The sequence below is a fragment of the Chlorocebus sabaeus genome, chromosome 2, assembly GCF_047675955.1.
Source record: "Chlorocebus sabaeus isolate Y175 chromosome 2, mChlSab1.0.hap1, whole genome shotgun sequence".
NCBI classification, from domain to species: Eukaryota; Metazoa; Chordata; class Mammalia; order Primates; family Cercopithecidae; genus Chlorocebus; species Chlorocebus sabaeus.
The window spans coordinates 18149778-18176024 of record NC_132905.1 but is presented as its reverse complement, the minus strand read 5'-3'; the positions used below and the strand labels follow the sequence as shown (position 1 = coordinate 18176024).

The following is a 26247-nucleotide window of genomic DNA, read 5'->3' as shown; positions in this document are numbered from 1 at the left end:
CTCCTAGCACTGACACCCTCCCTCCGTAGGAGGAGATGGACACCAGCCCTATGGTGTCCTCCTTGCTCAGTGGCCTGGCCAACTACACCAACCTGCCCCAGGGAAGTAGGGAGCACGAAGAGGCAGAAAACAATGAGGGTGGAAGAAGGAAGCCGGTGCAGGTGAGGGCCTCGGGGGATGAGAAATGGAAGAAAAGGGATGGATGGGAGGTGGGGAAGGATGGGGGAGAAAAATGGATTTGAATGGAGGGAGGTAAAGGGCACACGAATCAGAAAGGAGAGGGATGAAGGAATGGCGATAGAGAGAAGAGGAAGGTGGGAGTGGAAAAACATGGAGGAGGAGCACGCCTGGGGTGTTGGTAATGATGAGGACTGCAGAGACTGATGCTGGCCTCCCTGGCAGGCCCCACGCATGGGCACCTTCATGGGCGTGTACCTGCCGTGCCTGCAGAACATCTTTGGCGTCATCCTCTTCCTGCGGCTCACCTGGGTGGTGGGCATTGCAGGCATCATGGAGTCCTTCTGCATGGTGTTCATCTGCTGCTCCTGTGTGAGTGACACCCCTCCCCTCACCACCCCCTGACAGCTGGGGCTTGGCAGAGACCTGGGGGTGGGAGGTGGGAGGATGGAAGCATGAGACCTGAGCTTTTTATAGGAAGCACTGCTTATGATCTTTGAGAGTAAATTAGGCCTGACTGGTCCTTCCTGCATCTCACAGGCTTGTCCCTGATGGCTGTTAACCAGGTTTCACCTGGATCTCTGTGTGTGTGTAATTACACAAGTGATGCAGCTCATTGATGAAAATGATAAGGGTAGAGAAGAAAATAAAATTCACCTATACTCTTACAATAGTTAACATTTTGGTAGGTCCAGACTCACAAAAATGAGATGACATGTCACAAACAGCATTGTAACCGAATTCTTCCCATTCTCTCTAAAAAATCAAATATTCGCCAAACACCTACCTCTTGATACATTTGCGTGTCCTCGTACATAACCTTGAGACAGCTCTGCATGTGAGGTACTCAGTGTCGGAGCTGTTACTCCTATTCTATAGATGGAGAAACTGAGGCTTGGAGAAGTGAAGTGAGTTGTCTCAGGTCAGTCAGCTGGTCTGAGACCGGGCTGGGATTTCCAGAGCTCTCTGATGCTGTGGCTTGCTTGGGCTCCTTCCGTTCGCATGGTGAATAAGAGGTTTTCTTGAGAAGAAGGACTTGGCAGGAGTAGAAGTTGGAACAGGCCCAGGGAGCAGCTCAGCGGAAGAGAACCTGTGGGTTTGGCTGGTGTTTATGGGGTATAAAGCTTGGCCCCCACCCAGGCCACTGCGGCCCCCACCCCAGCCACTGCTCTGATGATCTCTTTCCTCACAGACGATGCTCACAGCCATCTCCATGAGTGCAATTGCAACGAATGGTGTTGTGCCTGGTAGGTGACTGGGGCTTCGTGGGGAGGGGGGATGGCTGGCTGGAAGGGGGGATAGAGCCCTGGGCTTTGGGGGACATCAAGACCCAAGAGAGGTAATATTATAGACTAGGGGGCTGGGCTGTATCTGTTCATGGGGTAGGTAGGGGCAGCCCTATTGGGGGCAGGGGAGGAGGAGGCAGCTGCCAGTGTTGAGTAGGGCAGCCCTCCCCCCACTCATCCTGAGACCCTCCTCTCCATCATCCGATTTTCTGAGCCACAACCTCCTTAAAGGGGTAATTAGCAACATGGTAATTAGTGCTGCAAAATCCAAGCAGAGTGGGTGCTTGTGTCTCTCACCAGTCCCCTTTCTAGGACTGCAGCCCATAAACCTGTGAGACCCGGAGCAACCCCCTTTTGCCTCTGTCACTGAACACCCCTCACCTCTTAGAGCAGCCCAGTGCCCCTGACCCTCTCACTGATACCAGATTCTCTCTGCAGCTGGTGGCTCCTACTACATGATTTCCAGGTCTCTGGGCCCGGAGTTTGGGGGCGCCGTGGGCCTCTGCTTCTACCTGGGCACTACCTTTGCTGGGGCCATGTACATCCTGGGCACCATCGAAATCCTGCTGGTGAGAGGGGCTGAGGAGGAGGTGTGGAACCCCAGGCTGTCAGTCAGTTAATCAGTGCTCCCTGGACACCTCCTATAAGCCAGGCTTTCAGTGAGGCCAAAGATGTGGTTCAGTAAGGCCAAAGTCAGATGTGGTTCTGTTTCTAAAGAGTTCACAGTCTGGTTAGGGAGACAAGATACAATAATTATGTAATGTACACAGCTGTCGTTTATCAGGCACCCACTGAGCTCTCAGCATCCTTCCAAGTGCTTTCCAGCCATTCTCTTGAATCCTTATGAGGTTTAAGTATTATGATGCCCATTTTACAAATGAGAAGCTCAGAGAGGTGAGATAACTTGCTCAAGGTCACTCAGCTCTCAGGTAGGTGGCAGAGGTGGGTTGATGAATTAAAATACGGTAGAAATAATAACAGTAATGTTATGCAGCAGCTACCATTGTGTGATTGCCTCCCATGGGCCACAGACAGGTACTCTCTGATGTTAATGGTAGATGGCTTGTGGCTATTGGATTGCAAAAGAGAAGAACCAGGGGAGGGACCCATGTAAAGAGATCTGTTGGGAATAGTGACTGATGGAAAGAAACCAGGTTGCTGGGCAGTGCTTGAAGCCAGGACTGGTGACTTAGGTCTCCATCCTTCCTCCCCTTCCTGCAGGGCATGGGTGCTGATGAGGTGTCCCTGGTGGATAGGAAGTGGAGATGACATGTCCCGAGCCCCTACTCTGTGCAGGCTCCAAGGCTTGAAGTATATCATTTTATTTTATTGTCATGACTCTCTCATGAGTTAAAGGTGGCCATTTTCTTTTCTTTTTATTTTTGTTTTGAGACAGGGTCTCACTCTGTTGCCCAGGCTGGAGTGCAGGGGTACAATCATGGCTCACTGTAGCCTGGAATTCCTAAGTTCAAGTGATCCCCCCTAGTTCAGCCTCCCAAGTACCTGGTAGGCACCACCATGCCCAGCTAATTTTTGTATTTTTTTGTAGATAAGGGTCTCACTATGTTGCTTAGGCTGGTCTCAAACTCCTGAGTTTTAAATGATCCTCCCACCTCAGCCTCCCAAAGTGCAGGGATGACAGGCGTGAGCCACTGCGCCTGACTAAAAAGGTGGCCATTTTACAGATGAGGAAAGCGAGGCTCAGAGTTTAAGGAACGAATGGAAGGAATATGAACCTTGGTCTTTCTGACTTCCAGAGCCTTACACAAGTGATGCAGCTTCATTGATGAAAATGATAAGGGTAGAGAAGAAAATAAAATTAACCTATAATCTTACAATAGTTTGGTATTTGTAAGGTCCAGACAAATAATATAATCTTACAATAGTTTGGTATTTGGTATTTGGTAGGTCCAGACTCAAATAAAAAGGAGGTTACATGTCACAAACAGCATTGTAACTGAATTCTTCCCATTCTCTCCAAAAAATCAAATATTCACCAAACACCTACTTCTTGATACATTTACATGTCCACTATACCACACTGCCTTGGAAACCTAGAACTAGAAGGTGCCACGGCTATTAGTTTTGCAGCAGATGGAAGAAGGCAGGACAGGGAGGATGGATGGGGCATGCAAGGCCTGAGGAGGCAAATGATGAGGGAGAACAATAGACTTCCATGACTTTTAAAAATTAAAATATTTGAAAAATTGTTGTAAATGCAATTCTGCCCATTGCAGAAAATTAGGGCAATATCCAAGTCATGAAAAAATGTAAAGAAGGAAATAAGTCACCCAAAGAAAATCACTATTAACGTTTTGGTGTATTGCCTTCTAGTTTTTGTTTTTCTATGTGGTATTGTATTCTGTCTATGTAAAATATAACCCTATACCATAAATGCTTCCCTAAGCAACTCATATTCTCTTTGTATGTATTATTTACAGTGAAAATAACTCTTGGAAGAATGTAAACATTAATATTTAGCATGGGAATTTTAGAAAATACAGATGTGCACAAAGAATAGATTATCAAGATTTTTTATGATTCAGGGAAAGCTACTGATAACATTTTGATGTACTTATGAAAACACATACAGACATATACTAATGTATGTATATATCTTCACACATAAGTTTATAAAAATGAGATAATAAGACATATTCTTTTTCAAAAACCTGATTGTGTTCACCTAATGTACCATGGATAGCTTTTAAAGTCAGTCTATATAAATCTATGTCAACTGGCTGGACGCAGTGACTCATGCCTATAATCCCAGATCTTTGGGAGGCCGAAACAGTTGGATCACCTGAGGTTAGGAGTTCAAGACCAGCCTGACTGATATGGTGAAACCCTGTCTCTACTAAAAATACAAAAATTAGCCAGGGGTGGTGGTGGGCACCTGTAATCCCAGCTACCTGGGAGGCTGAGGCAGGAGAATCACTTGAACCCAGGAGGTAGAAGTTGCAGTGAGCTGAGATTGCACCATTGCACTCCAGCCTGGGCAGCAAGAACAAAACTTTATCTCAAAAAAACAAAAACAAAAGCAAAAAAACCAAAACAACAACAACAACCAAAAAAAACTCAACTACGTCATCTTTTTAAATAGCTCCATAGTCTGTGTGGGGATATCATGATTTATTCACCCAACCTCAAGTGGTGAACATTTATTTTAACCTTTCTATTAGAAATTATTAAAATGATAAATAATTATTAAGAGTTATAGTTAACAAAAATAACAGACGTAATCGCTTCCAGCATCCTTGCAATGTCATTTTTTTAAAAAATGTATTTTTATTTGTTTTTGGGATGGGATCTCGTTATGTTGCCCAGGCTGGTCTTGAACTCCTGGCTTCAAGTGATCCTCCCACCTTGGCCTCTCAAAACACTGGGATCACAGGTGTGAGCCACCATGCCTGGCCTTGCAATGTAATTTTTAAATGACTGCATCATAGTCCTTGCAGGACAGGCCATGCCTTCTTTAGTGATTCTATTACTGGATGTCTTTTCCAGTCTGGCACCACTGTGACTGTGCTGTGAGGAGCATCTTTTTTCCTAAAGCCCTTCCTGTAGTGCAAAGGGCCACTGACTTAGGTCTCTGTTCTTCCTTCCTGCCCTTTTCCCACAGGCTTACCTCTTCCCAGCCATGGCCATCTTCAAGGCAGAAGATGCCAGTGGGGAGGCAGCAGCCTTGCTGAACAACATGCGTGTTTACGGCACCTGTGTGCTCACCTGCATGGCCACTGTGGTGTTTGTGGGTGTCAAGTATGTCAACAAGTTTGCCCTTGTCTTCCTGGGTTGTGTCATCCTCTCCATCCTGGCCATCTATGCTGGGGTCATCAAGTCTGCCTTCGACCCGCCCAACTTCCCGTGAGTGCTGCTGCTCTGAGCCCAAGGACTCATCCTCCTAACTCCCTGGCCCTGTTTCAGAGTCTGTGTGACAGTCTCTGCCAAACTCCCTCTCCCTGCCCCTCGGAATCTGAGTGGTGTGGGTTGGGAGCAGCTTCCCTTGGGAGGGAAAATCTCTCTTGGCTTGGGGGTAATCTCTTTAGAGTGGGGTAACTTTTCTGGAGGAGGGAACAATTTGCCTTGTAAGAGTCAACGGCTTGCTAGTGGGGTGGACTTAGGAAGAATTAGGTGGGAACGAGTTCCAAAGCAATGAATACTGCCTGTGGTAGGGAAACCTTTCCTGGGTGGGGACAAACTCCTGGAATGGGACAGTCTCCTAGTGTTGGACAACTCCTCCAGGATGGGAAAAGACACAGAAGTCTAGAGGGTCCAGGGACTCAGATTCAAGTCCACTCCATCCGCTGCTCAGACAGAGGTGCAGGGCGTCCCCCGAGACGGTCTCGGGGGACGCCCTGCACCTCTGTCCACGGTGCTGAAACACAGCGTTGCACTAATGCGGTGGTTCTCCACCTTGGCTGCTTATTAGAATCACTTGGGGAGCTTAAAAAAAAAAAAAAAGCCAATGGCCAGGCTTCATTTAAATTAAACGAGGAACTCTGGATATGGGGACCTGGTATCCGTGTGTTTAAAAGGTCTCCTGGTGGCTGTATTGTACAGCCAGGGCAAGGTTATGTGGCTCCCCACCTTCCTCCCTTGTTTCTCTCCCTAGGATCTGCCTCCTGGGTAACCGCACGCTGTCTCGCCACGGCTTTAATGTCTGTGCCAAGCTGGCTTGGGAAGGAAATGAGACGGTGACCACAGAGCTGTGGGGCCTTTTCTGCTCCTCTCGCTTCCTCAACGCCACCTGTGATGAATACTTCACCCGAAACAATGTCACGGAGATCCAGGGCATCCCTGGTGCTGCCAGTGGCCTCATCAAAGGTCTGCGGGGGGACAAGGGCTGGCATCCAGGGAACGCTGCAGGGATTGTAGGTTAAGCAGTCAGGATTAAGGGGCCCTCCTTGGGATTCAGCTAAATTCAATCAGCTTTAACTGAGCACCTACTCTGGGTTACGTTCCGTCCTTGGCATCAGGGAGGAGTAAGGTGAAAAGGGGACAAGTATCTCACTGCTAGTAGGAAAAGAAGTCATCAACGTAACAAGCAGTCACTGAGCACCTACAGAGTGCCCAGCATTGTGCTGAGTGCTAGGAACACAAAATAAATATGCCACAGTTCCTGGCCTCAAGGAGACTATGGCAGAAATAGATGTATTAGCAAATATATTATGCCATGTGTAGATGTGCATTCCATGCACAGAGAATGCCCAGGGGAGGGAGAGTTCATGTATTTAAGATGGCAGTAGGCTTCCTGGACTCACCTGAGGCGGGTTTTGAAGGACAAATGAAAGATCTTCAGTTCTATGGGAAGAGTAAGGAAATTGCAACCAGAAGAACAGCTTGCCTAAAAGCACGCAGATGCAGAAGAGTATATTGTGTCCTTCCAACCGCAAGTAATTTGGTATGACTGGGGCATAAAGAGCAAAACAAGGTGGAGAAAGAAGCGATGCAGGAGAGGCTGGCATGAGCCAGATCGTGGCAGGCCTTGGAAGCCATGTTGGAGAGTTGGGGCCACATTCTGAAGGCAATGAGGAGCCACCAAGGGGTTTTGGGAAAGGGAAGGATGTGGGTCAGATCTCCATTTTTTGAAGGTTCATTCTGGCTGCTAATGTGGATGGGTTAAAGGGGTGAGAGGAGAGAGGCAGGGGGCCAGGAAGGGGCTGATGCTGTGAGTCCAGGAGAGAGAGATGATGGTTTTCTGAATGAGAGTGATGGAGTGATGACTGTGGGCATTACTGCAGTGCTTCTCAACCAGGGTTGTTTTGCCACCCGGGAAACATTTGGCTGTGTCTGCAGACATTTTTGGTTGTCAAAACCGGAGGGTGTACCTGGCATCTAGTAGGTAGAGGCCAGATGCTGCTAAGCATCCTACAATGCTATAGGGCAGTCCCCCACAGCAAAGAATTATCTGGCTAGAAAGGTCACTAGTGCCATGGTGGAGAGACCTTGGAATGGAGAGAAGGGGCATATTTAAGAACTATTAAGGAGGAGTTAAAGGACAGAAGTTGGAGGTGGTATTGAAGTTGGGGAAGGGGAGAGGGAGCAGTGTAGGGCAGGGTGTCAGAATTGATGATGGTGCCATTTACTGAGATATAGGATGCAGGAAAGGAGCTGGTTTGGGGTGGGTGGATGGTGAGATGAATTTGGGACACATCAACTCAATCTGAGATCGGTCTTTATGTGCCTATTTACTGCACTAGATTGGACTATTTGATGGTAGAGACTGTGTCTGATTAGTCTGTGAAATCTCTGCACATGGCCTGGCCCAAATCAGGAGCTTAGGAAATGTCAGTGGAAATGAAATAGAGCTAAGGCCAGGGAGAATGAGATGGGGTTGATCTTGACCCTGACTTTTTGCCCCCTCCCAACTCCTGGTCCCAGAGCTCTGGTCCCCTGATGGCTGGCCTCCCCCTGAGCATTCTGTCTCACCACAGAGAACCTCTGGAGCTCCTACCTGACCAAGGGCGTGATTGTGGAGAGGAGTGGGATGACCTCGGTGGGCCTGGCCGATGGCACTCCTATTGACATGGACCACCCCTATGTCTTCAGTGATATGACCTCCTACTTCACCCTGCTGGTTGGCATCTACTTCCCCTCAGTCACAGGTGAAGGGGAGCTCAGAGAGGGAAGACTCTGCCTGGGAGTGGATGGGGAGGAGAGAGTCGATGATGATGCTGGGAATTTCTTAGTCCAACAACCCCACCATGTAAGCAACCCCAACATTTCACTTCCCATTGGAGAGATGAGGGAATTAAGGCCAGGAGAAGCCAAGTAACACGGCCAAGGTCTCACACAAGCCAGTATGTTAGGACTAGATCCCAGGCTCACTGACTCTGAGGGTGGTGCCCTTTTTTCTCATCTGTCTGGTCTCCTGTGGCCCTGGCTTCAGTCCTAGCTGCACTTCTGTTTTGCAGGTATCATGGCTGGTTCTAACCGCTCTGGTGACCTGAGGGATGCCCAGAAGTCAATCCCCACTGGCACCATCCTGGCCATCGCCACCACCTCTGCTGTCTGTATCCTGCACGGCTGCGCTGGGACCACCCTCGGGGGAGGACTAGAGGGAGGGCAGCTGAAGTTGCTGCCTTAGCTGCTGGTGCAGGAGGGGTTGGGATGGGGAGGACTGAACCGTGGGGATTCTCCTTTATCCTCTGCTGCAGACATCAGCTCCGTTGTTCTGTTTGGGGCCTGCATTGAGGGGGTCGTCCTGCGGGACAAGTAAGATAATTGGGGTTGATCCTATTCTCAGGGAGGGGTGGGTATAGAAGGCTGAGTTCTGGGAAACAGACCCAGCAGGGGGTGCTGGGACCCGTGTGAGGGGCCTGTGGGAGGGAGGCCACGGGGATTGCTTGCAAAGTCCTCTTTTTATATTTCATCCTCCTTCTGTCACTCCAGTTCGAGCAACTTGAATGGTGTCTCATTTCCTTTAGGATAATGATACTTTCCTTTTCTTTAAAATGGATTAATTCAATAGTGTGTCTAACATTTACTGAATGTCCATGTATTGGTCACATAGACAGGAGTGGTATTTATCTGTGCTCTCTCTGAGATTCTGGAGGCAGCGCAGATAAATAACACATGGTTTTTGTACTGAAGGAGCTCTTTTGGGTGGGACTATACTGGCCAACAGACTTTAAGTGCAGTCGGTAGGGGCGGCCATATAGGAAAGCCTGGGGGCTTCAGTCCAGTCCTTAGGGGTCTTCCCAGGGAAGTCTTCTCAGAGGAGGGGAGGCTAGAAGTGTCTTATACACTTTATCTCACTTATCCTTCCTGCTTTCAAGGTTGAGCAGAGATTAGGCAGCTTGGAGGAAGGGCATTCCAGGCAATGGGGAGCCAGGGTGGAGGGAGAAATGTGTGCGCATGCCTGCAGCTGTAAGTGCTGGGTGTCCTGGAGCACTCACGTCTGAAGGGCATGGGCACACACAACTGGCCGGGTGGTGTAGGGGGTCCTCTCCGAGTCACTTTCCACTGGTACCACCAGGCTCTTGTAAGGGAATACAGTGGGGGACATGGAGCTGGGACCTATGCTGGAGCCAGGCCTAGAGGCCTGGTTTTCAGTATTAGGAAATTAGAGATTTATTTTATTAAGGAAAAAACAGTGGAACATTTGGGATTCTGCTTCCCCTGTCACCCTTACAGAACTTAGTCCTGTGGCAGGCACACAGTTGGTTCTGTAGTTGGTATGGAGACCTGCCCTGGAAATCCAGGTGGCACTGCTCACCTGGCATCTCCTGTCCATATCATTCCAGGTTTGGTGAAGCTGTGAATGGTAACCTGGTGGTGGGCACACTGGCCTGGCCATCTCCGTGGGTAATTGTCATCGGATCCTTCTTCTCCACATGTGGGGCTGGGCTGCAGAGCCTCACGGGGGCCCCACGCCTGCTGCAGGCCATCTCGAGAGATGGCATTGTGCCCTTCCTGCAGGTCAGTGTGGGAGAAGAACAGCTCACCCTCAGTAGACCAGCCAGGCCCCTGCCCAGAGAGACCACACAGTGACCCAGGGCCATAACCAGCCTTAGACTACCTCCTGGGCCACTTCTGCTCTGCACTGCACTGAGAAGGATGAGTGTGTCTTACTGGGGATTTGGCCCATGGTCAGTGCATCCCTTGGAGCATTGTCTGCTCTTGGGGAAAAAATAAATGGCCCTGTTTTGGCACAGTGGTTGGTTGGAGACTTGGGGAGGCAGTCAAAGGGCAAGAAAAGGGTAGCTTTCACCATGGTGCAAAAAAAAAAAGACTGATGGAGCACAGGGTCGTGGTGGCTTGCTGGCTTCCTGACAGCTCCTCTCCCATCTGGTCCTCTGCAGCTGCTTTCCCCCTCTAGGGATCATTTGAACTTCATTGCACTGAGGTGCTGATGTCAGGGTGGGCAAGATGCAGCAAAAGCCTGTTCTCCATTTACATTCTCCTTGAGAAAGAGAAATGCATCTTCTCCCTACCTCCTCATTGGTGATAGGATTCCTGCCTCTATTCCACTGGTTCCCAAGACTAGGGGAGAGGGCTGAGAAGTCCTTGAGGTCTCAGTCCCATGATGATTGCTCTGTCCCCAGGTCTTTGGCCATGGCAAGGCCAATGGAGAGCCGACCTGGGCCCTGCTCCTGACTGCCTGCATCTGCGAGATTGGCATCCTCATTGCATCCCTCGACGAGGTGGCCCCCATCCTGTCTATGTGCGTGCCTGACTTCTTGCCCTCCCCACTGGCCCAGGGTGTTTCTCTATCTGAGTCCTGCAGCCGTTACCCATGACAACCCACCCAGACACTTTAACAACCCCAGGAAGTTCCCCACTGGTCATAGAAGCCCATCATTTGTTATAGAGAGATTCATCCACATGTGTTATCAGGGTGTGTTGTAAGGGTATTTGGCTTCACACCCCTTGCTAAGCACCAGAGCATGATCTGGCCACCTCCTGACTTCTTGTCGCCCTTCCCCCTTTCTCTCCCCACACTGCTGTTTCTGTTTCTGCCTCCCTTTGCATCTCTGTCTCCCCTGGGCCTTCCTGTGTTCCAGGTTCTTCCTGATGTGCTACATGTTTGTGAATCTGGCCTGTGCGGTGCAGACGCTGCTGAGGACACCCAACTGGAGGCCACGCTTTCGATATTACCATTGGTGGGTGTTCTGTCCCCACACTTCCAGTGAACCACTTGCTTACTTCCACCCCACTCCTCACCTCACTCCAGTCCATCCCCTCTGGGTCTAAGGACCCCAAACGTGAAGAGGACATCCTTTTTTCTCCAGCTTTTGTTGACCAACTCACATGAGGAAGGTCCTGGAGAGGGTCTCCTAACAATCATAAATAATAACATAGCAGCATCACAAGTGGTCTTGGCTGGAATCTCTCTCCTGTCCGTGATGCCCAATAGCTCACAATGTAGCAGGGAGGCTGGAAGTCAGCTGGCCAGAGTTCAGATCATGACTCTGCACTTCCTAGCTGTGAGACCTTGGGCTGATGATGTAGCTTCTCAGAACCTCAGTTTCCTCAGCTGTGAAATGGGCATGATAGCTGCACCTGCCTGTGGGTTCTTGTGAGGACTACAGTACATGGCAGATGCTCATTGCACAGGGGCTGCAGTTTCTCTCATCATTTTCCTCTATGGCTCTTCATCCTCACAATAGGCCCTCGGTGGCAGACAGAGCAGAAATGGTCATGCTTGTCCTACAAAAGGAAACTGAGGCCCAAAGAGGGAAAGGGACTGGCCCAGTGTCCCCCAGCAAGACTGTGTCATAACTAGGCTAGAACCAGGGCTGCCCACTCCTGTCTGGATGCTCCAGCTTTGCTGGTGGCCTTCTCCTGGGAGGACCTGTTTCCACTCCCCTGAGACCCTGGCCTCAGAATGCACCTGGCCAGGCCTGTCTGGCAGGGTCTGAGGCACAGGGACAGGGTGGTGTGGGGTGTCAGGAGTTGGGCAGGGCATTGGGTGGTGCCCTGTCTGTGGTTTCTCCTTCACCCAGAAGGTCCCGTAGCTCCCTGATTCTCATGGGGATGATGGTGTGAGCTCCCCTAGACCGGCCTGTTGCCTGCTAGGTCTTTCCCATGCCCTGCCCCATCTCCCTCTTGCTGTCTAAGCTCTGGCTTCAGCAACAACCCTGCTGGGGCTCAGAGGCTGGGTCTCTCCACCTTGTCCAGGACCCTCTCCTTCCTGGGCATGAGCCTCTGCCTGGCCCTCATGTTCATCTGCTCCTGGTATTATGCACTGGTGGCCATGCTTATTGCTGGACTCATCTACAAGTACATTGAGTACCGTGGGTGAGTGTGGGGAGTGGAGGTTGGGGTGGCTGGGAAAGGCTGAGGGGTGGTGGGAAGGAGAGGGAAGGGTTCATGAGGCATTAGGGTGGTGAGGGTGAGATGAAGCAGGGAGTGGGAGAGGATGGGGCTGGAGCAGTGGGAGAGGGTGATATGGGGTGACATTGGAAGATGGGGGGGTGGCAGAGCCTTTGAGAAATGGACAGGAATGGTGAGAGAATGGATTTAGAAGTGATTTTCCAAGGAAACTTAGCCAAGGCTTGGGTGAGTCTGTTGGCAGGAGTGATACGCATGTCCTTTCTGAGCCTGAGAGATGACTCTGCCCTGGGGTAGCCAGTGCAGTGTAGATGGTTCTCCCTGCCCGCTCCTGGCTTTCTGCCCTCACGTGATCCCCGTTCCTGGCTCCCAGGGCAGAAAAGGAGTGGGGCGATGGGATTCGAGGTCTGTCTCTCAGTGCAGCTCGCTATGCCCTCTTACGCCTGGAGGAAGGGCCCCCACACACCAAGAACTGGAGGTAAGTGGTGAGGGTGCAGGTGTGCATAAGTGTGTGTGTGTGCATGTGTACAAGGCACAGGAGATGGGGGGAAGGGAGCAGGGCCTGACTTATCCTGCTTGGTTTGTTTTGCTGAGTCGTGCCCTGAAAGCCCAGCCTTGTCTGATTCCTTCCCACCTGCAACACCGAGGCTGAGCTGAGTTCCAGACATTTGTCCTCTAACCCCACCCACCATGCTAGCCTCCTGAGCAGCCATCCATTCATTCATTTCATTATTTCCATCATTCGTTCATAAAACATGAATGCCTGATGTATGGCAAGTCCCCTTCCAGTCTCTGGGGATGTAGGAAGCTAACAGTTTTATGGAGAAAGACACACACGGGGACAGACAAACATCAGATCATGTAGCGTTTGCTCTGAGACAGGTGGAATCGTTCCCTTTGAGAGTTATAGGGGTTCTTAGGCATCTCTAGATTAATGACAATTCCTCCATTTTATTCACGTGAAAATCAGGGATGCCGGGCGTGGTGGCTCCCGCCTGTAACCCAACAGTTTGGGAGGCTGAAGTGGGTGAGTGGGTGGATCACTTGAGGCCAGGAGTTCGAGACCAGCCTGGACAACATGGTGAGACCCCATCTGTGCTAAAAATACAAAAATTAGCCAAGCGTGATGGCGTGCACCTGTAGTCCCAGCTACTCAGGATACTGAGGCAGAATAGCTTGAACCCAGGAGGCAGAGGTTATAGTGAGCTGAGATTGTACCACTGCACTCCAGTCTGGGTGACAGAGTAAGACCCTGTCTCAAAAATAAAATAAAATAGGCCGGGCGCGGTAGCTCAAGCCTGTAATCCCAGCACTTTGGGAGGCCAAGATGGGCGGATCATGAGGTCAGGAGATCGAGACCATCCTGGCTAACCTGGTGAAACCCCGTCTCTACTAAAAAATACAAAAAAAAAAAAAAAAAAAAAAAAAAAAAAAAAAAACTAGCCAGGCGAGGTGGTGGGCGCCTGTAGTCCCAGCTACTCGGGAGGCTGAGGCAGGAGAATGGTGTGAACCCGGGGAGGCAGAGCTTGCAGTGAGCTAAGATCCGGCCACTACTGCACTCCAGCCTGGGCGACAGAGCGAGACTCCATCTTAAAAAAAGAAAAAATAAAATAAAAAATAAAATAAAATAAAGGGAAATCGGAGGTCAGAGAGGATCTCACAGGTCACAGAAGGCAGATCTGGAGATGGAATCCTCACACCCCACCTCTTAGCCCTGGGTGCTGCATGCCCAACCCCTCGTTCATCTCCCTGTGTTTCACCTTGCCAAGAGTAGAGCCTGGAACCCTGACCTAGGTTAGGGCATCATTGACTTGTCTTTGCCAATGTCTACTAAACTGGGCTCCCAGAACCTGTGAATTCCCAAATGCTCAGCACATGGTCTAGCCCAGAGTAGGTGCTTACAGAATACTACGAGGTTGATGGGTGGTTAGAGGACTAAGATGGCTAAATGACTAAGGAAAGGGATGTGTAGATGGGTGGACGGGCAAGTGTATGTACATGTGGGAGGGCAAAAGGGCAAATTGATGGATGTAAGAATGGATGATAGGTAGGTAGATGTGTGGATACTTGAGTGAATAATGCATGTATCAGTAAATAAATATGCATATGAGTGGATGACTGAAGGATAAAATAGGTGGGTGGGTGGTTGAATGGATAGATAGGTGAGTGAGGTGAATGGAGAGATGGGTCGATGGGTAGATGGATGGATGGGTGGTGCGGGGTATAGGTGGATGGGACAGATGGTTATAGAGGAGAGATGGTTAGGTGACCTGGTGATGGGTGTATGGTGTGTGGGTGGTTGGTTATATAGTATATGGATCATGTGACTCTGCACTCTCTTCAGGCCACAGCTGCTAGTGCTGGTGCGTGTGGACCAAGACCAGAATGTGGTGCACCCCCAGCTGCTCTCATTGACCTCCCAGCTCAAGGCAGGGAAGGGCCTGACCATCGTGGGCTCTGTCCTTGAGGGCACCTTTCTGGAAAATCATCCCCAGGCCCAGCGGGCAGAAGAGGTGAGCAGAGGTTCTGGTGGGCTTGGGAAAAGGTCAGGACACTTAGGAAGACAGTCTCTATCCTTTTGTATTTTTCCTTCCGCATCACCTTCAGGATCAAAGGAGGTGCAGGCATTTCTTTTCTCTTCCTTAGAGGAAGAGCCTAAGGGCCTAGAGAGTGAGTTCTTTAGAATTCAAATCACAGAGTGAAAGACCATCAGAGGCAGAAGGGCCCATTTTATGGATAAGGAAACTGAGGCTTAGAGAAGTCAGGTCATATGTCTGAGGACAGGAAATGAAGATTCAAATTAGGACTCCTTGAACTCCTACTCTAGACTCCTTCTTGCCAAAGTATAAATCTTTCAAGGTGATTTCCCAGCTTTGGACTCTTGATCCCTATAGTTTGGGGTTGACAAGGTGAGTATCCACATTTGATACAGGAAGAAACTGAGGCCCAGAGAGGGAAAGCTGCTTGCTGAAAGTCACAAAGCTGGCGGGAAGCAACATCAGGATTTGAACCCAGGGCGCTGCTCTGTGTCACCTTCTCTTGGCTCTACCCACTAGTCCACGCTTACGGAGCAGCCTACAGAGCCAATGTGGGCTGTGGTGGCCAGTGTCTGCCTTAAGCACACAAAGAGGTGATTGGATCCCAGGGATAGTAGAGGAAGTAGGTTTTGTCTGAGGGTCAGGCCTTTCTCCCATCAGAGCTGTGGCTAGCAGTGGAGAGAGAAAAAGAGGCCCGAGGGAGCAGAGGTGAGATGGGGAGGGGCACCCCTGATGGCTTGCGACAGTCACTGCTTCTGCCTCACTGGGCTGTTCACACCGATCTATCAGGGTCCAGAGCTGGAGGCCTTGACTGGTCAGTTCCATTCAACACGCGGTGGCTGAGAATGTGCAGTGTGCCAGGCATTGGGCGAGGCACAGGGGAGATGGAGATGTTCAAGACCAAGTCCCAGCCCTCGAGGTGCTCACAGGCTGGTGGGGAAGACAGAGCATACACAGAAGGCTCTCAGACCCACCGGATGTCGATAAATACTGTTAGAGTTAATAACATCAGAGTCGTACAATGTGTTGTGTTTACGATTCCTCAGGCAGGATACTAACTAAGCCCTACGTGCATGATTACATGTGGTTCTTCCTATTCTTAAACAAGGTAGCTGTCCTGACCCCTTTTTGACAGATAAGAAAACCAAGACTCAGAAGTTAGGCGACTCACCCAAGGTCACATAGCCAGGAGGTGGCAGAGATAGGAACTGAACTTCTATCTCGTTGACTTAGGGCTGGTGGTTAAGAGTGTGGGGGTTGGAGTCAGACTTCCCTGACTTGAATCCTCACAGTAAAATTAGCTGTGTATCCCTTAAACAAGTCTTCATTTCTCCAAGCCTCAGTTTCCTCATCTATAAAATGAGAGTAACAAGACTATTTCCCTCGTAGTGCAGTTTAAATGGGGTGCCCTTAAAATACTTATGCTACTTAGAAAGATTGTTGAAACAAATTGTCTGGCTGTGCAGAGAAGCCCAGTTTAATTCTGGTCTGGATGGGGGTGGTATCTGAAGACAGCGACATTTGAGCTGGGCCTGACGGGGCATCGTGTACAACTTGGCAGGGGCGTGTGTCAGGGTTGTGGTGGAGAGCATGTCGGGCACGGGGGCTGTGTGAGCAGTGGCAGGGTGGCAGAAAGTATATGGTCAGATCATGAAGAACCTTGATTGATCAACAAGGAATGGCGCACAGAGATGATGGGGAGCCATGTGCCATTCTGGAGCCAGAGACTGACATGATCAGAGCTGAGCTTCAGGAAGACTGGGATGAAAGGAGGGGAGAGATGGGAGGGAAGGAGGCTACAGTGGGACCAGCCAGGGCCAGGGAGGCCTGAGGCTGGTCCTTGTCTGGTCCCCCTCCCCTAGTCTATCAGGCGCCTGATGGAGGCAGAGAAGGTGAAGGGCTTCTGCCAGGTAGTGATCTCCTCCAACCTGCGTGATGGCGTGTCCCATCTGATCCAGTCCGGGGGCCTCGGGGGGCTGCAGCACAACACTGTGCTTGTCGGCTGGCCCCGCAACTGGCGCCAGAAGGAGGATCATCAGACGTGGAGGAACTTCATTGGTAACGCTGTCGGGGGCTGGGGACGGAAGAGGGGTGGGGCTGGGGGCAGTAGAGGGGTGGAACTGGATTTCCACTCCTTTGGGCCGGAGGGGTTTCCCAAGCCCTGCATGCCAAGTGTGGATTCAGCATATGCAGGTGACAGCAGTCAAAGTTGGCCACATGCCAGCCACTGTACTGGACGCTGAGGACTCCGCTGGGAACGAGACAGTCTTGGCTCCTGCAGTGCTTACAGGCCCTGGGAGGAACACAGTGCAGGGCAGTGGGAAGAGTTACAGCTCTGAAGTCACAGAGGCTGGGCCCGTGTCTCAGCTCTGGTCCTTCCTAGTTGTGTGACTGTGCACACGTGACTTACTCCCTCTGAGATCAGATTTCTTGGTAATAGTAGGTAATAGTATATATAATAACTAATGTTTCTAGAATGAGTTCTGTGTGCCAGCAAGTTGAGGCTTTCTCTAATTCCCTCATCAGTCCTAGGAGGGCTCGGCATTGTTATCTCCATCTTTTTTGGTGTGAAACTGAGGCACAGAGAGATTAAGAAGTTTGCTTCTGCAGGGTTCAGTGGCTTATGCCGGTAATCCCAGCACTTTGGGAAGCCAAGGCAGGTGGATCGCTTGAGCTCAGGAGTTTGAGCTGGGCAACATGACAAACTACAGAATAAAGGAAAAAGAAATTTGCTCCAAGTCACAAAATGGGAAAGCCAGGTTTTGAACCAGCCCAGAGGCTACACTGTTAGTTCCAAGCTATTCTGTCTCCTTTAGAGGTAGATCATAGTTACAAGGTGTTGGGAGGATTCAGTGAGGTCATACATGATGGATTCTTAGTAATCAGAAAGGGTAGGTGATGTTATTGCCATTTGACAGGTGGGGAAACTGAGGCCCAGAGAGGTTGAGAGACTTTCCCAGATCTAAACAATAAATATATGATGGGGCCTAAGTGATGCTGGTTTTCTGACCACTCAGCCCATGGCCAAGGCCACATGGAGTGGGGCAGAGTGCTGGGTGCCAGGAGCCTTTGTGGTTGCTGCTGGGTGTTGGGAGAACCGGAGTCACTGTTTCCCCCTCTGGCCCTCTCCTTGGCCTCCCTCAGAGCTGGTCCGGGAAACCACAGCTGGCCACTTAGCCCTGCTGGTCACCAAGAACGTTTCCATGTTTCCTGGGAACCCTGAGCGCTTCTCTGAGGGCAGCATCGATGTTTGGTGGATTGTGCACGATGGAGGCATGCTCATGCTGCTGCCCTTCCTGCTGCGGCACCACAAGGTGAGTTGTGTGTGTGAGTGTATGCACGTGTGAGTGTGTGTTTGCATGTATGCATTTGTGTGCATATGTGCACAACCGCAGGTCAGACTCATGGGCTCTGGTCAGGGTCAGCTTCCATGTCCTTCCTCCCCTGTAAACTCCTGGGAATGGGATCCGCTGACCTCCTTCATTCTGAGATGTTAGGAACTGATGGTTTCTCCTCTCGCAGGTGCACTGCTGTAAGGAGAGCAATGCTTAGCCCAAGCCAGTGATGCTTTCTTTAACAGGGGACCCTCAGACCTAAGCAGGGAAGATTTTGTAGAGAGTGGCCCTCAAGACAGAGGATTTGGGGTCTGCGTGTATGTGTGAGGAGTGGGTGGGAAGAGGGGAAGGGTGAGGGGACGGGGTCTGGCCCTGGATCTCCTTATCACATCTGGGCTGGACCTTTCTGAATCCCCTTCACCGCCTGCAGGTCTGGCGGAAGTGCAAGATGCGTATCTTCACTGTGGCCCAGATGGACGACAATAGCATCCAGATGAAGAAGGATCTGACCACATTTCTGTACCATTTACGCATCACTGCGGAGGTCGAGGTGGTGGAGATGGTGAGTCTCCTGGAGACACCACTGGGGTTCCACCTGGCCCTCTTTCCTCTTGGCCCCAGCACCAAGTAGGGCAACTCTAACACCCATCAGCTTATGATGCTAGATCCCTTCCCCCTGATCCACCTCTTAGCCTCTCACATATTCAGCCATCCCTCTCTTCTCTATAAAAATAGCCATGTCTAGTGCTTATTATATGCCAGGCACTGTTCTATGCACTTTATATGTATATCAATTCCAACAATAACCAATGAGATAGATACAATTATCAGCATTTCCATGTTACAGATTAGGAAGATGAAGTGCAGAGAAGTACAGTTATGCATTCATTGCTTAACAACAGGGATATATTTTGAGAAATGTGTTGTGAGGCGATTTTGTTGTGTGAACATCATAGAGTATACCTACACACACCTAGATGGTACAGCCTACTACACACATAGGCTTAGTGCTCTTAGGCTACAAACCTATACAGCATGTTACTGTACTGAGTACTGCAGGCAATGGCAACACAGTGGGAAGTATTTGTATGTCTAAACATATCTAAAGCCAGGTGCAGTGGCTCACGTCTGTAATCCCAGCACTTTGGGAGGCCGAGACGGGCGGATCACAAGATCAGGAGATCGAGACCATCCTGGCTAACATGGTGAAACCCTGTCTCTACTAAAAAATACAAAAAATATTAGCCGGGCATGGTGGTGGGCGCCTGTAGTCCCAGCTATATGGGAGGCTGAGGTAGGAGAATGGCGTGAACCCAGGAGGTGGAGCTTGCAGTGAGCCAAGATTGCACCACTGCACTCCAGCCTGGGTGACAGAGTGAGACTCTGTCTCAAAAAAAAAAAAAAAAAAAAAAAAAAAAAAAATCTAAACATAGAAAAATTACAGCAAAAATACAGTAATCTTACGGGAAAACCATTTTATATGCTTTATGTGCAGTCTGCCATTGACGCACGTACAATGGTGTTATTTGGCATGTGACTGTAATTTGCCCAATAACACACAGTACATGGCAGAGGCAGGATTCAAACCCAGACAGGCTGGCTCTAGAGCCTGTGCCCCTGGTGATTATCCTGTAGAACTTCTTGTCCAACCATCCTCTCAATTCAAGTGTCCATCCACCCATCCCTCTGTGTATTCATTAATCTACCTATGTATTCATTGAAGTATTTATTCATTCACTTATTCTCCCATTCATTCTTGCATGTATTCATTCATTGCTTTGTTCCTTTTCTTCTTTCCCTTCTCCATTCACCCAGGTGATTAATTAATCCACTCATTCATTAGTTCATCCATTCACATGCCTGGTCCTGTGCTGGGCTGAGGAGGGAATGAGCTGCCTGCCTTGCAAGAGCATTGCCCTCTCTGCTCCATCCTTGCCTCCTACAACCCTTGATAAAATTAATGATTGGGTAGGGAAGCCCTAGGCTGCCAGAAGGAAGGGGGCCTTCCTTCCTGCCCTTGGCCTTTCACCTGGGCTCAGACCTCATGCTTTCCTCTGTGTCCCTCTCCCGACCCCCCAACCCCAACCTCTGTCTGTCCACAGCATGAAAGCGACATCTCAGCTTACACCTATGAGAAGACGTTGGTGATGGAGCAGCGCTCCCAGATCCTCAAACAGATGCATTTAACCAAGAACGAGCGGGAGCGGGAGGTGAGGTTGCCCTGGCTGGCCCCTGAGAGCCTCAAATTGCTGCCAGTTCTGGGTCTCAGGTTTAGGATGGCTCAGGGCTGACACTCCTGGCATTTCAACTTCACCCTTATCTCCCTGATTCCCCCAACTACACCTCCTGACGCTGATCTCCCAGACAGCAGGAGTACACACTGCAGCTTCACCGCCAACCTCCCAGCCAGGCAGCGGAGGGACTTTGGCATGGGTGACAGATCTGCTCTGTATGTGACTTATGGAGCCTGAGAGAGAAGAGTGGATGCTAAATACATATGGATGATGAGTCCTCAGGGGTGTGGGCTGCCAGTGTGAGGGACAGGGCTCATGTAGAGACCCTCAGAGAGTGGGTAACAGATGGGTGTTTAGGGATATAACTGATGTGTGGGAGTTAGGGGCAAATCCCCTAGGGTGTGACTGATGGGATCTCAGGGGTAATGGTGATAAGCCCCCCACAGGGTGTGGGTGTAAGATCTTCTAGGTGTGGGTGATGTAGAACCACCAGATATGGATGAAAGACCCACCCAAGGGAGTGGAGTCCTTGGGAAAATGAGTGGTGCTACCCCAGCTGGGGACAGAAGGGCTCCTGGAGGTGGGTGATAAGTTGCCCAGGGAATGGGTGGCAATCCTACATGTGAAGGTAATAGAACCATGGGTTATGAGTCTCCCAGGGTGGGTAATATATTTATCAGAATGTAGTTGATGGATTCTCAGGGGAATGAGTGATGGGTACCACTTTGAGCTGGGAAGGATGGATCCTCCAAGGCTGAGTGTTATCCAAGGGAGGTAGTAAAAATGGTAAAACATGGCATGGCCACTGACCAGTGGACTGCCAGGACTGACATTGGGCCATAGTGCTAGGACAGAACATTGCTGTGCCAAGGTTAACCCTTTTGTTGCCAGATGTTGGGGAGGTCTGGGGTTCTGGAGAGGAGGTGGGGCAGGCAGATCAGTGGTGCAGTAGCTATTTGGTCTCAAATCATAGCAATATTTTAACAACTGGTACAGTTCCAGAAAGTGCGTTCTGGCTGAACCTCATCTCTAGTGATAGCTCTTTGCAGGGCATGGGTGGTGACTCCCAGCAGAGCTGGCACCAACCTGTGTCACTCCCTAGATCCAGAGTATCACAGATGAGTCACGAGGCTCAATCCGGAGAAAGAATCCAGCCAACACGCGGCTCCGCCTGAACGTCCCAGAAGAGACAGCTGGTGACAGCGAAGAGAAGCCAGAGGAGGAGGTGTGCAGCTGGCGTGGTTTGGCTCCAACCAGTGGGAGCAGAGCACTTGGCCTCCAAAGGACTCACCTGCCATCTCTTCATTCATCCCTCAGGTGCAGCTGATCCATGATCAGAGTGCTCCCAGCTGCCCCAGCAGCTCTCCATCCCCAGGCGAGGAGCCTGAGGGGGAAGGGGAGATAGATCCTGAGAAGGTGCATCTCACCTGGACCAAGGACAAGTCGGTGGCAGAGAAGAATAAGGGCCCCAGTCCTGTCTCCTCTGAGGGCATCAAGGACTTCTTCAGCATGAAGCCGTACGGGCCTGGGGGCTAAGGGCTGGGGGATGGGAAGAGCTAAAGGGTCTTGCTCCCCATGGCAGAGCAAGAGAACAGAAGGCATCCTGGTCTGTCAGCCTGCAGACCCAGTTCAGACATTGTCTTGGTTTCCCCATCTGAGGACTTAGGGGGTTGGGCCCCGTTGCTAAGGCTCAGAATTCCCAGTTGCAGGCAGCAGAAAGGTGAAGGGTGTGGGGGCTGGCAGAGCAGGACTCAGGGCAGGTGACCATGGCCCCAGCCCCCAAGTGTCTTCCTCTTTTTCTGACTCTGCTCTTTTTCTTTCTCTCTTTGCATCTCTTGTGTTTCCTGAAGGGAGTGGGAGAACTTGTAAGTGCTTCAGCATTTTTTCATTCTCTCTCCTAGGACGGCCAGGGTCCCTACCCTTCTCACTCTATTGTGAACCCCTAATTGGTGCCACGACCTTTGGGATCTCTGAATAGCCCAGCCTGGAGAGGTTTAGGATTGGTGGTCCTGGGCTTGCAAGAACCAGTCCCCAGCAGCCCAGTTCGGGCTGGAAGGGCGATTGGCTCCAATCTTCTCTACCCTCGGCTCACGCGGTCTCCACTCCTCCTTCCTGCCGCAGGAACCAGTCCAATGTGCGGCGCATGCACACGGCGGTGCGGCTGAACGAGGTCATCGTGAAGAAATCCCGGGACGCCAAGCTTGTTTTGCTCAACATGCCTGGGCCTCCCCGCAACCGCAATGGTGACGAAAACTGTATCCTGGAATTAAAATTGGGGGAAAGAGGGAGGTGGACATCAGGGAACCTGGGTCCTCTCTCTGGGATGGAAGAGCTGAGCTGTTCCTGCCTCCGGATCAGCACCTCGGACAGGGACACGGGCGAGAGAGGTCCTGTGGCAGCCGAGCGCGACCCCAATTTCGTCGGGAGGGAAGGAGACCTTGTCTTTCTCCTTGACCGGCTTTCAGACATGGAATTCCTCGAGGTCCTCACAGAGCACCTGGACCGGGTGATGCTGGTCCGCGGCGGCGGCCGCGAGGTCATCACCATCTACTCCTGAGAGCCAGGACCTGCCACTCGGGCCCGAGCGCGCCCGGCCCGCGGCTCCGGAGCCCTCGCCGCGCCCCCCGCCGCTGTCACCGTTTACATACAGACCCTGTGCCCGTGTCCTGGCCCCTTACCCCGCTGCCTGAAGCCCGGAGGCCACGCCTGTCGGGGCTGACTCGGAGAGGGCGCCCCGCCGCGCGGAGACCAGAGCTCCTCAGTGCCCGGTTGGCCCGTGGGTCTGCGCTGCCCTTTTTCTGAGCCCGGCCTCGTCTCGCCGGAGGAGACGCTGCAATAAAGGTTGGGAGAAGGCGCGGAAAAGAGGAGCTGGGGCCTTGGGGACCCCCAGGTATTCCATGCGGCCCATTCCTCCCCTTCTCACGCCCGCCGCGGTCCTCGCTCTGCGCTCCTCCGGCGCTGCTCCCTGACTCCCGGCGGCCCGGAGGCACGCGGGGTGGGAAGGCCGCGCTCGCTGTCTCCGCCGCCCCTTCTCGCCGAGCTGTGGGGCGCGGGCGGCCGAGCCTATACATAGTGTACAGGAGACATCGCGTGTATTTTTAACGTCCCCATATTTATGTGACTAGAAGCGCAACAGACTTCTCGCCGCAGTCGAGCTCTCCCGCTGGGGGCACTGCGGGGAGACAGAGGCCTCGGGAAGCTGAGTTTTCCTTGACGTTCAAGTTAGAGAGCGAAAGTGCTTTAGGCCCAGGCGGGTGTCGTGGTGGTCTCGTTCCCTCGACACCTCCGTCCCGCTCTCGCCTCTTCGCCCTTTCCGCGCACCCTTGGCTTCCCACCCTCCCCTCCAGTCCTTTTCGGAGATGAGGTGAGACAAGGGTCCAACTTTTCCTGGATTCGCCTTCCAGCGGATGTCAGCTTCCACTGCGGCTGCAGAGACGCAACCTCTTCTCATCGGCTCTTATGCAAGTTGGGGCCAGGATAGGGGAGGGGCGCTCCTCAAGGGGAAGAAACAAAGAAGCCCGCGCCCCACCGAGGAAGCCCCGCCCCGTGCCTTCGCTGGGGAGCAGGCGTCTCTCCTCAGTTGGCTTGTCGCCTGCTCCCCGTATCCCATGGCTCCTCGCCAAAGACTGAAATTGTGGAGCTGGAGGGCGCCCCCTCCCCGGAGTTTCCTCCCTGGAACAGGTGAGGGAGGAGGGGACCGATTCTGGTTTAGGGGCCGGACCCACTGGGAGGCCCCAGAGCCGCCCGTGATGTTCCCTCCCCCGTCCCCATCTGGCAGCTCCTGCCTCGCCTGGGGGACCCAGCCGCCTTTTCCGTGCCCTGGGGCCGGGCCTCGCAGCTTAGCAGCGGCCTCTAGCTCCGTCTCCCGGGGACCTGGGCCTGAGGGAGGGCTGGAGTCGCACGCGCTTTATCCTTAGCGCCTGTCTGCTCTCCTCTAACCAGGACCCAGGGCCTTTGGCTTCCCCAACTCGTCCTTGGCGCTTCCGCTCCACCAGCCTGGTCTGAGGCGTGCTCTGTCCTTAGAGAAGGCGCGGTGGCCGGGTTCCCTTCCCCTAGGGCACGTTTCTAAGGGGATCAGGCACTGCATGCTCGTTCCAGCACCATCTGGGACTGGGTACAGTACCTCCAGCCCCAGGGCCCTGACCTGCGCACCTAGATAGACATCTCCCCCACCTCCCAGAGCTGGGGCCACTGAGTACTCCTGACCTCACCACCTCTTTTCCTTTGAGCCCAAGGCAGAGCTGGAGCTGGCGCCACCCAGACAGGGTCAGGTGTGGCTGGCGGTAGGTTTGGAGGTCTGCCGGTTACACCAAGTGCCCTCTGAGATTCGATCAGGGGACTGGATAGATTCTTTCAGGTAATCAGGAAGCTGGAGGTGTTAGACACCAGCCCCCTGCATCCTTCAGTAGACCTCCCTCTGAGAACCACAGCCAGGTCCTGCCTTCTGGGGGCCTGAATATTTCAGAGCTGACATGGTGGGCTGTGCAGAAGGGGGCTGTATCAACATCAATTAGGGAACCAAAGTTGCACTATCTGGGCCCAGATTGTCTGGTTGGCAAGAGCAAAGTTTCCGTTGATGAGACAGACATCCCACAACAAAAACCCAAGTTTCTGTGCTACATGTGCAATATTTGTTATGAATGTTATCACAAGTCATTCATCAAGTTATCTTTATAATCACTGTAGTTAGATGTTTCATGTCCATTCAAGTGACTTTTATTCTGAGTGCAATATTTCAATAGCCTTGTAGTGATAACTAGTGTTGCTTTTGTTTTAGACGATCTATGTGCAGGGCAATGCAATGAAGTTGAAAACCCTTGTAAATAGGAGAGGTTGCAAACCAAATCAAGAGTATTTATTACTATTATTACTATTATTATTAGGCCTGCCTTTAATTTTCAGTGTAAGTGTTCAGTATTCCGCATCCTGCCTCAGTATTGACCTTGTGTTCTTTGTGCCAATATGAAAGGGAGAGGTTGGTTCTTTCCTTTCTTGTTGAATGCTCCCATTTAATGCTTTATGGCTTTTACTGTATTACTTTTTTAGACTCCCGTCTGCACAAAATGCAATAAAAATAATTTTATTATACCCTTCATGGCCTGAGATGTGCTGTTTAGACACTCCAGGGGGCCCTCTAGGAGGACCCCACACTCTTTAAATCAGAAATACTGACCCCCACTGACAGAAAAGATGGGCTAATGGTCCAGGTCTGGTGATCTAATTTATCTACCGATAGCTTTGGGGCCCTGGCCTGGAGGGCTGCACTAACACCATCTCCTAAGAGACTGGCAGGCACTTACTAGGTGTCAGGCCGCACTGGCATCTTCTAGGAGGTAGTGAGCACTTTCTAAGTATAGGTGTCAGGCTGCACTGATATCCCCCAGGAGGCAGTAAGCACTTACTGGTGAGGCTCAGCGCTCTCGGCACATTGGTCCCTAACCCACCGGAGGCCTATGCCACCCACTTCACCACACCCAACCCAAGCTACTAAATGCTCTTCAAGGCTCCTTCAGGTTCTATGAATTCTGTCAACTCCTTGCACAATGGGTAGAACAGAGGGTGGCAACTAAGACAAAGTGCAAACAGGAAGTGCCCCCCGACCAATGGCCACCAACCACAAATGGCCTCATCACATCCTGTTTTCCTTTCCTAAGAGGACAAGGCTGCTGACACAATGAATGTCTACCAGAAGCAGGATGTTGAACACAGCCTTGTAATTAGCCAATAGGGTTTTGCTCTGGACTGTTTAATTAAAGCCTCTAACTAGGTGAGCCACCTATGAAGAGAAGGTAGGGTTCAAAGAGGTTTGAGGCTGGATCATATGCTGAGGACAAGAGGGGAAAGACAAGGGTCCTCGAGACAGGAGCCCTCACCTCTGACTTGGGGAAAGCATCCTGCAAAG

The 26247-nt window shown here is 51.4% G+C and overlaps 1 protein-coding gene across 4 annotated transcripts in view; it reads left to right on the top strand.

The window, feature by feature from the left end:
* Nucleotides 1–25438, top strand: part of SLC12A5 (solute carrier family 12 member 5) — a 38923-nt gene extending 13485 nt beyond the window's left edge. For 2 of the 4 annotated variants that reach the window (XM_037982712.2, XM_008015474.3), the window contains exons 3-26: nt 30–161; nt 403–549; nt 1370–1424; nt 1902–2032; nt 5086–5327; nt 6076–6287; nt 7898–8068; nt 8378–8476; nt 8621–8678; nt 9710–9884; nt 10511–10629; nt 10970–11068; nt 12087–12206; nt 12613–12717; nt 14584–14752; nt 16639–16834; nt 17921–18090; nt 18542–18673; nt 20214–20321; nt 21448–21570; nt 21663–21862; nt 22196–22210; nt 22467–22600; nt 22811–25438. In XM_037982712.2, the coding sequence (XP_037838640.1) occupies nt 30–161; nt 403–549; nt 1370–1424; nt 1902–2032; nt 5086–5327; nt 6076–6287; nt 7898–8068; nt 8378–8476; nt 8621–8678; nt 9710–9884; nt 10511–10629; nt 10970–11068; nt 12087–12206; nt 12613–12717; nt 14584–14752; nt 16639–16834; nt 17921–18090; nt 18542–18673; nt 20214–20321; nt 21448–21570; nt 21663–21862; nt 22196–22210; nt 22467–22600; nt 22811–22902 (3204 nt within the window). In that variant the 3' untranslated portion in view covers nt 22903–25438. The remainder of the gene's footprint in view (nt 1–29; nt 162–402; nt 550–1369; nt 1425–1901; nt 2033–5085; nt 5328–6075; nt 6288–7897; nt 8069–8377; nt 8477–8620; nt 8679–9709; nt 9885–10510; nt 10630–10969; nt 11069–12086; nt 12207–12612; nt 12718–14583; nt 14753–16638; nt 16835–17920; nt 18091–18541; nt 18674–20213; nt 20322–21447; nt 21571–21662; nt 21863–22195; nt 22211–22466; nt 22601–22810) is intronic. The other 2 variants (XM_073006204.1, XM_037982714.2) reach the window with 2 other exon arrangements.
* The last annotated feature ends 809 nt before the right edge of the window (nt 25439–26247 follow it).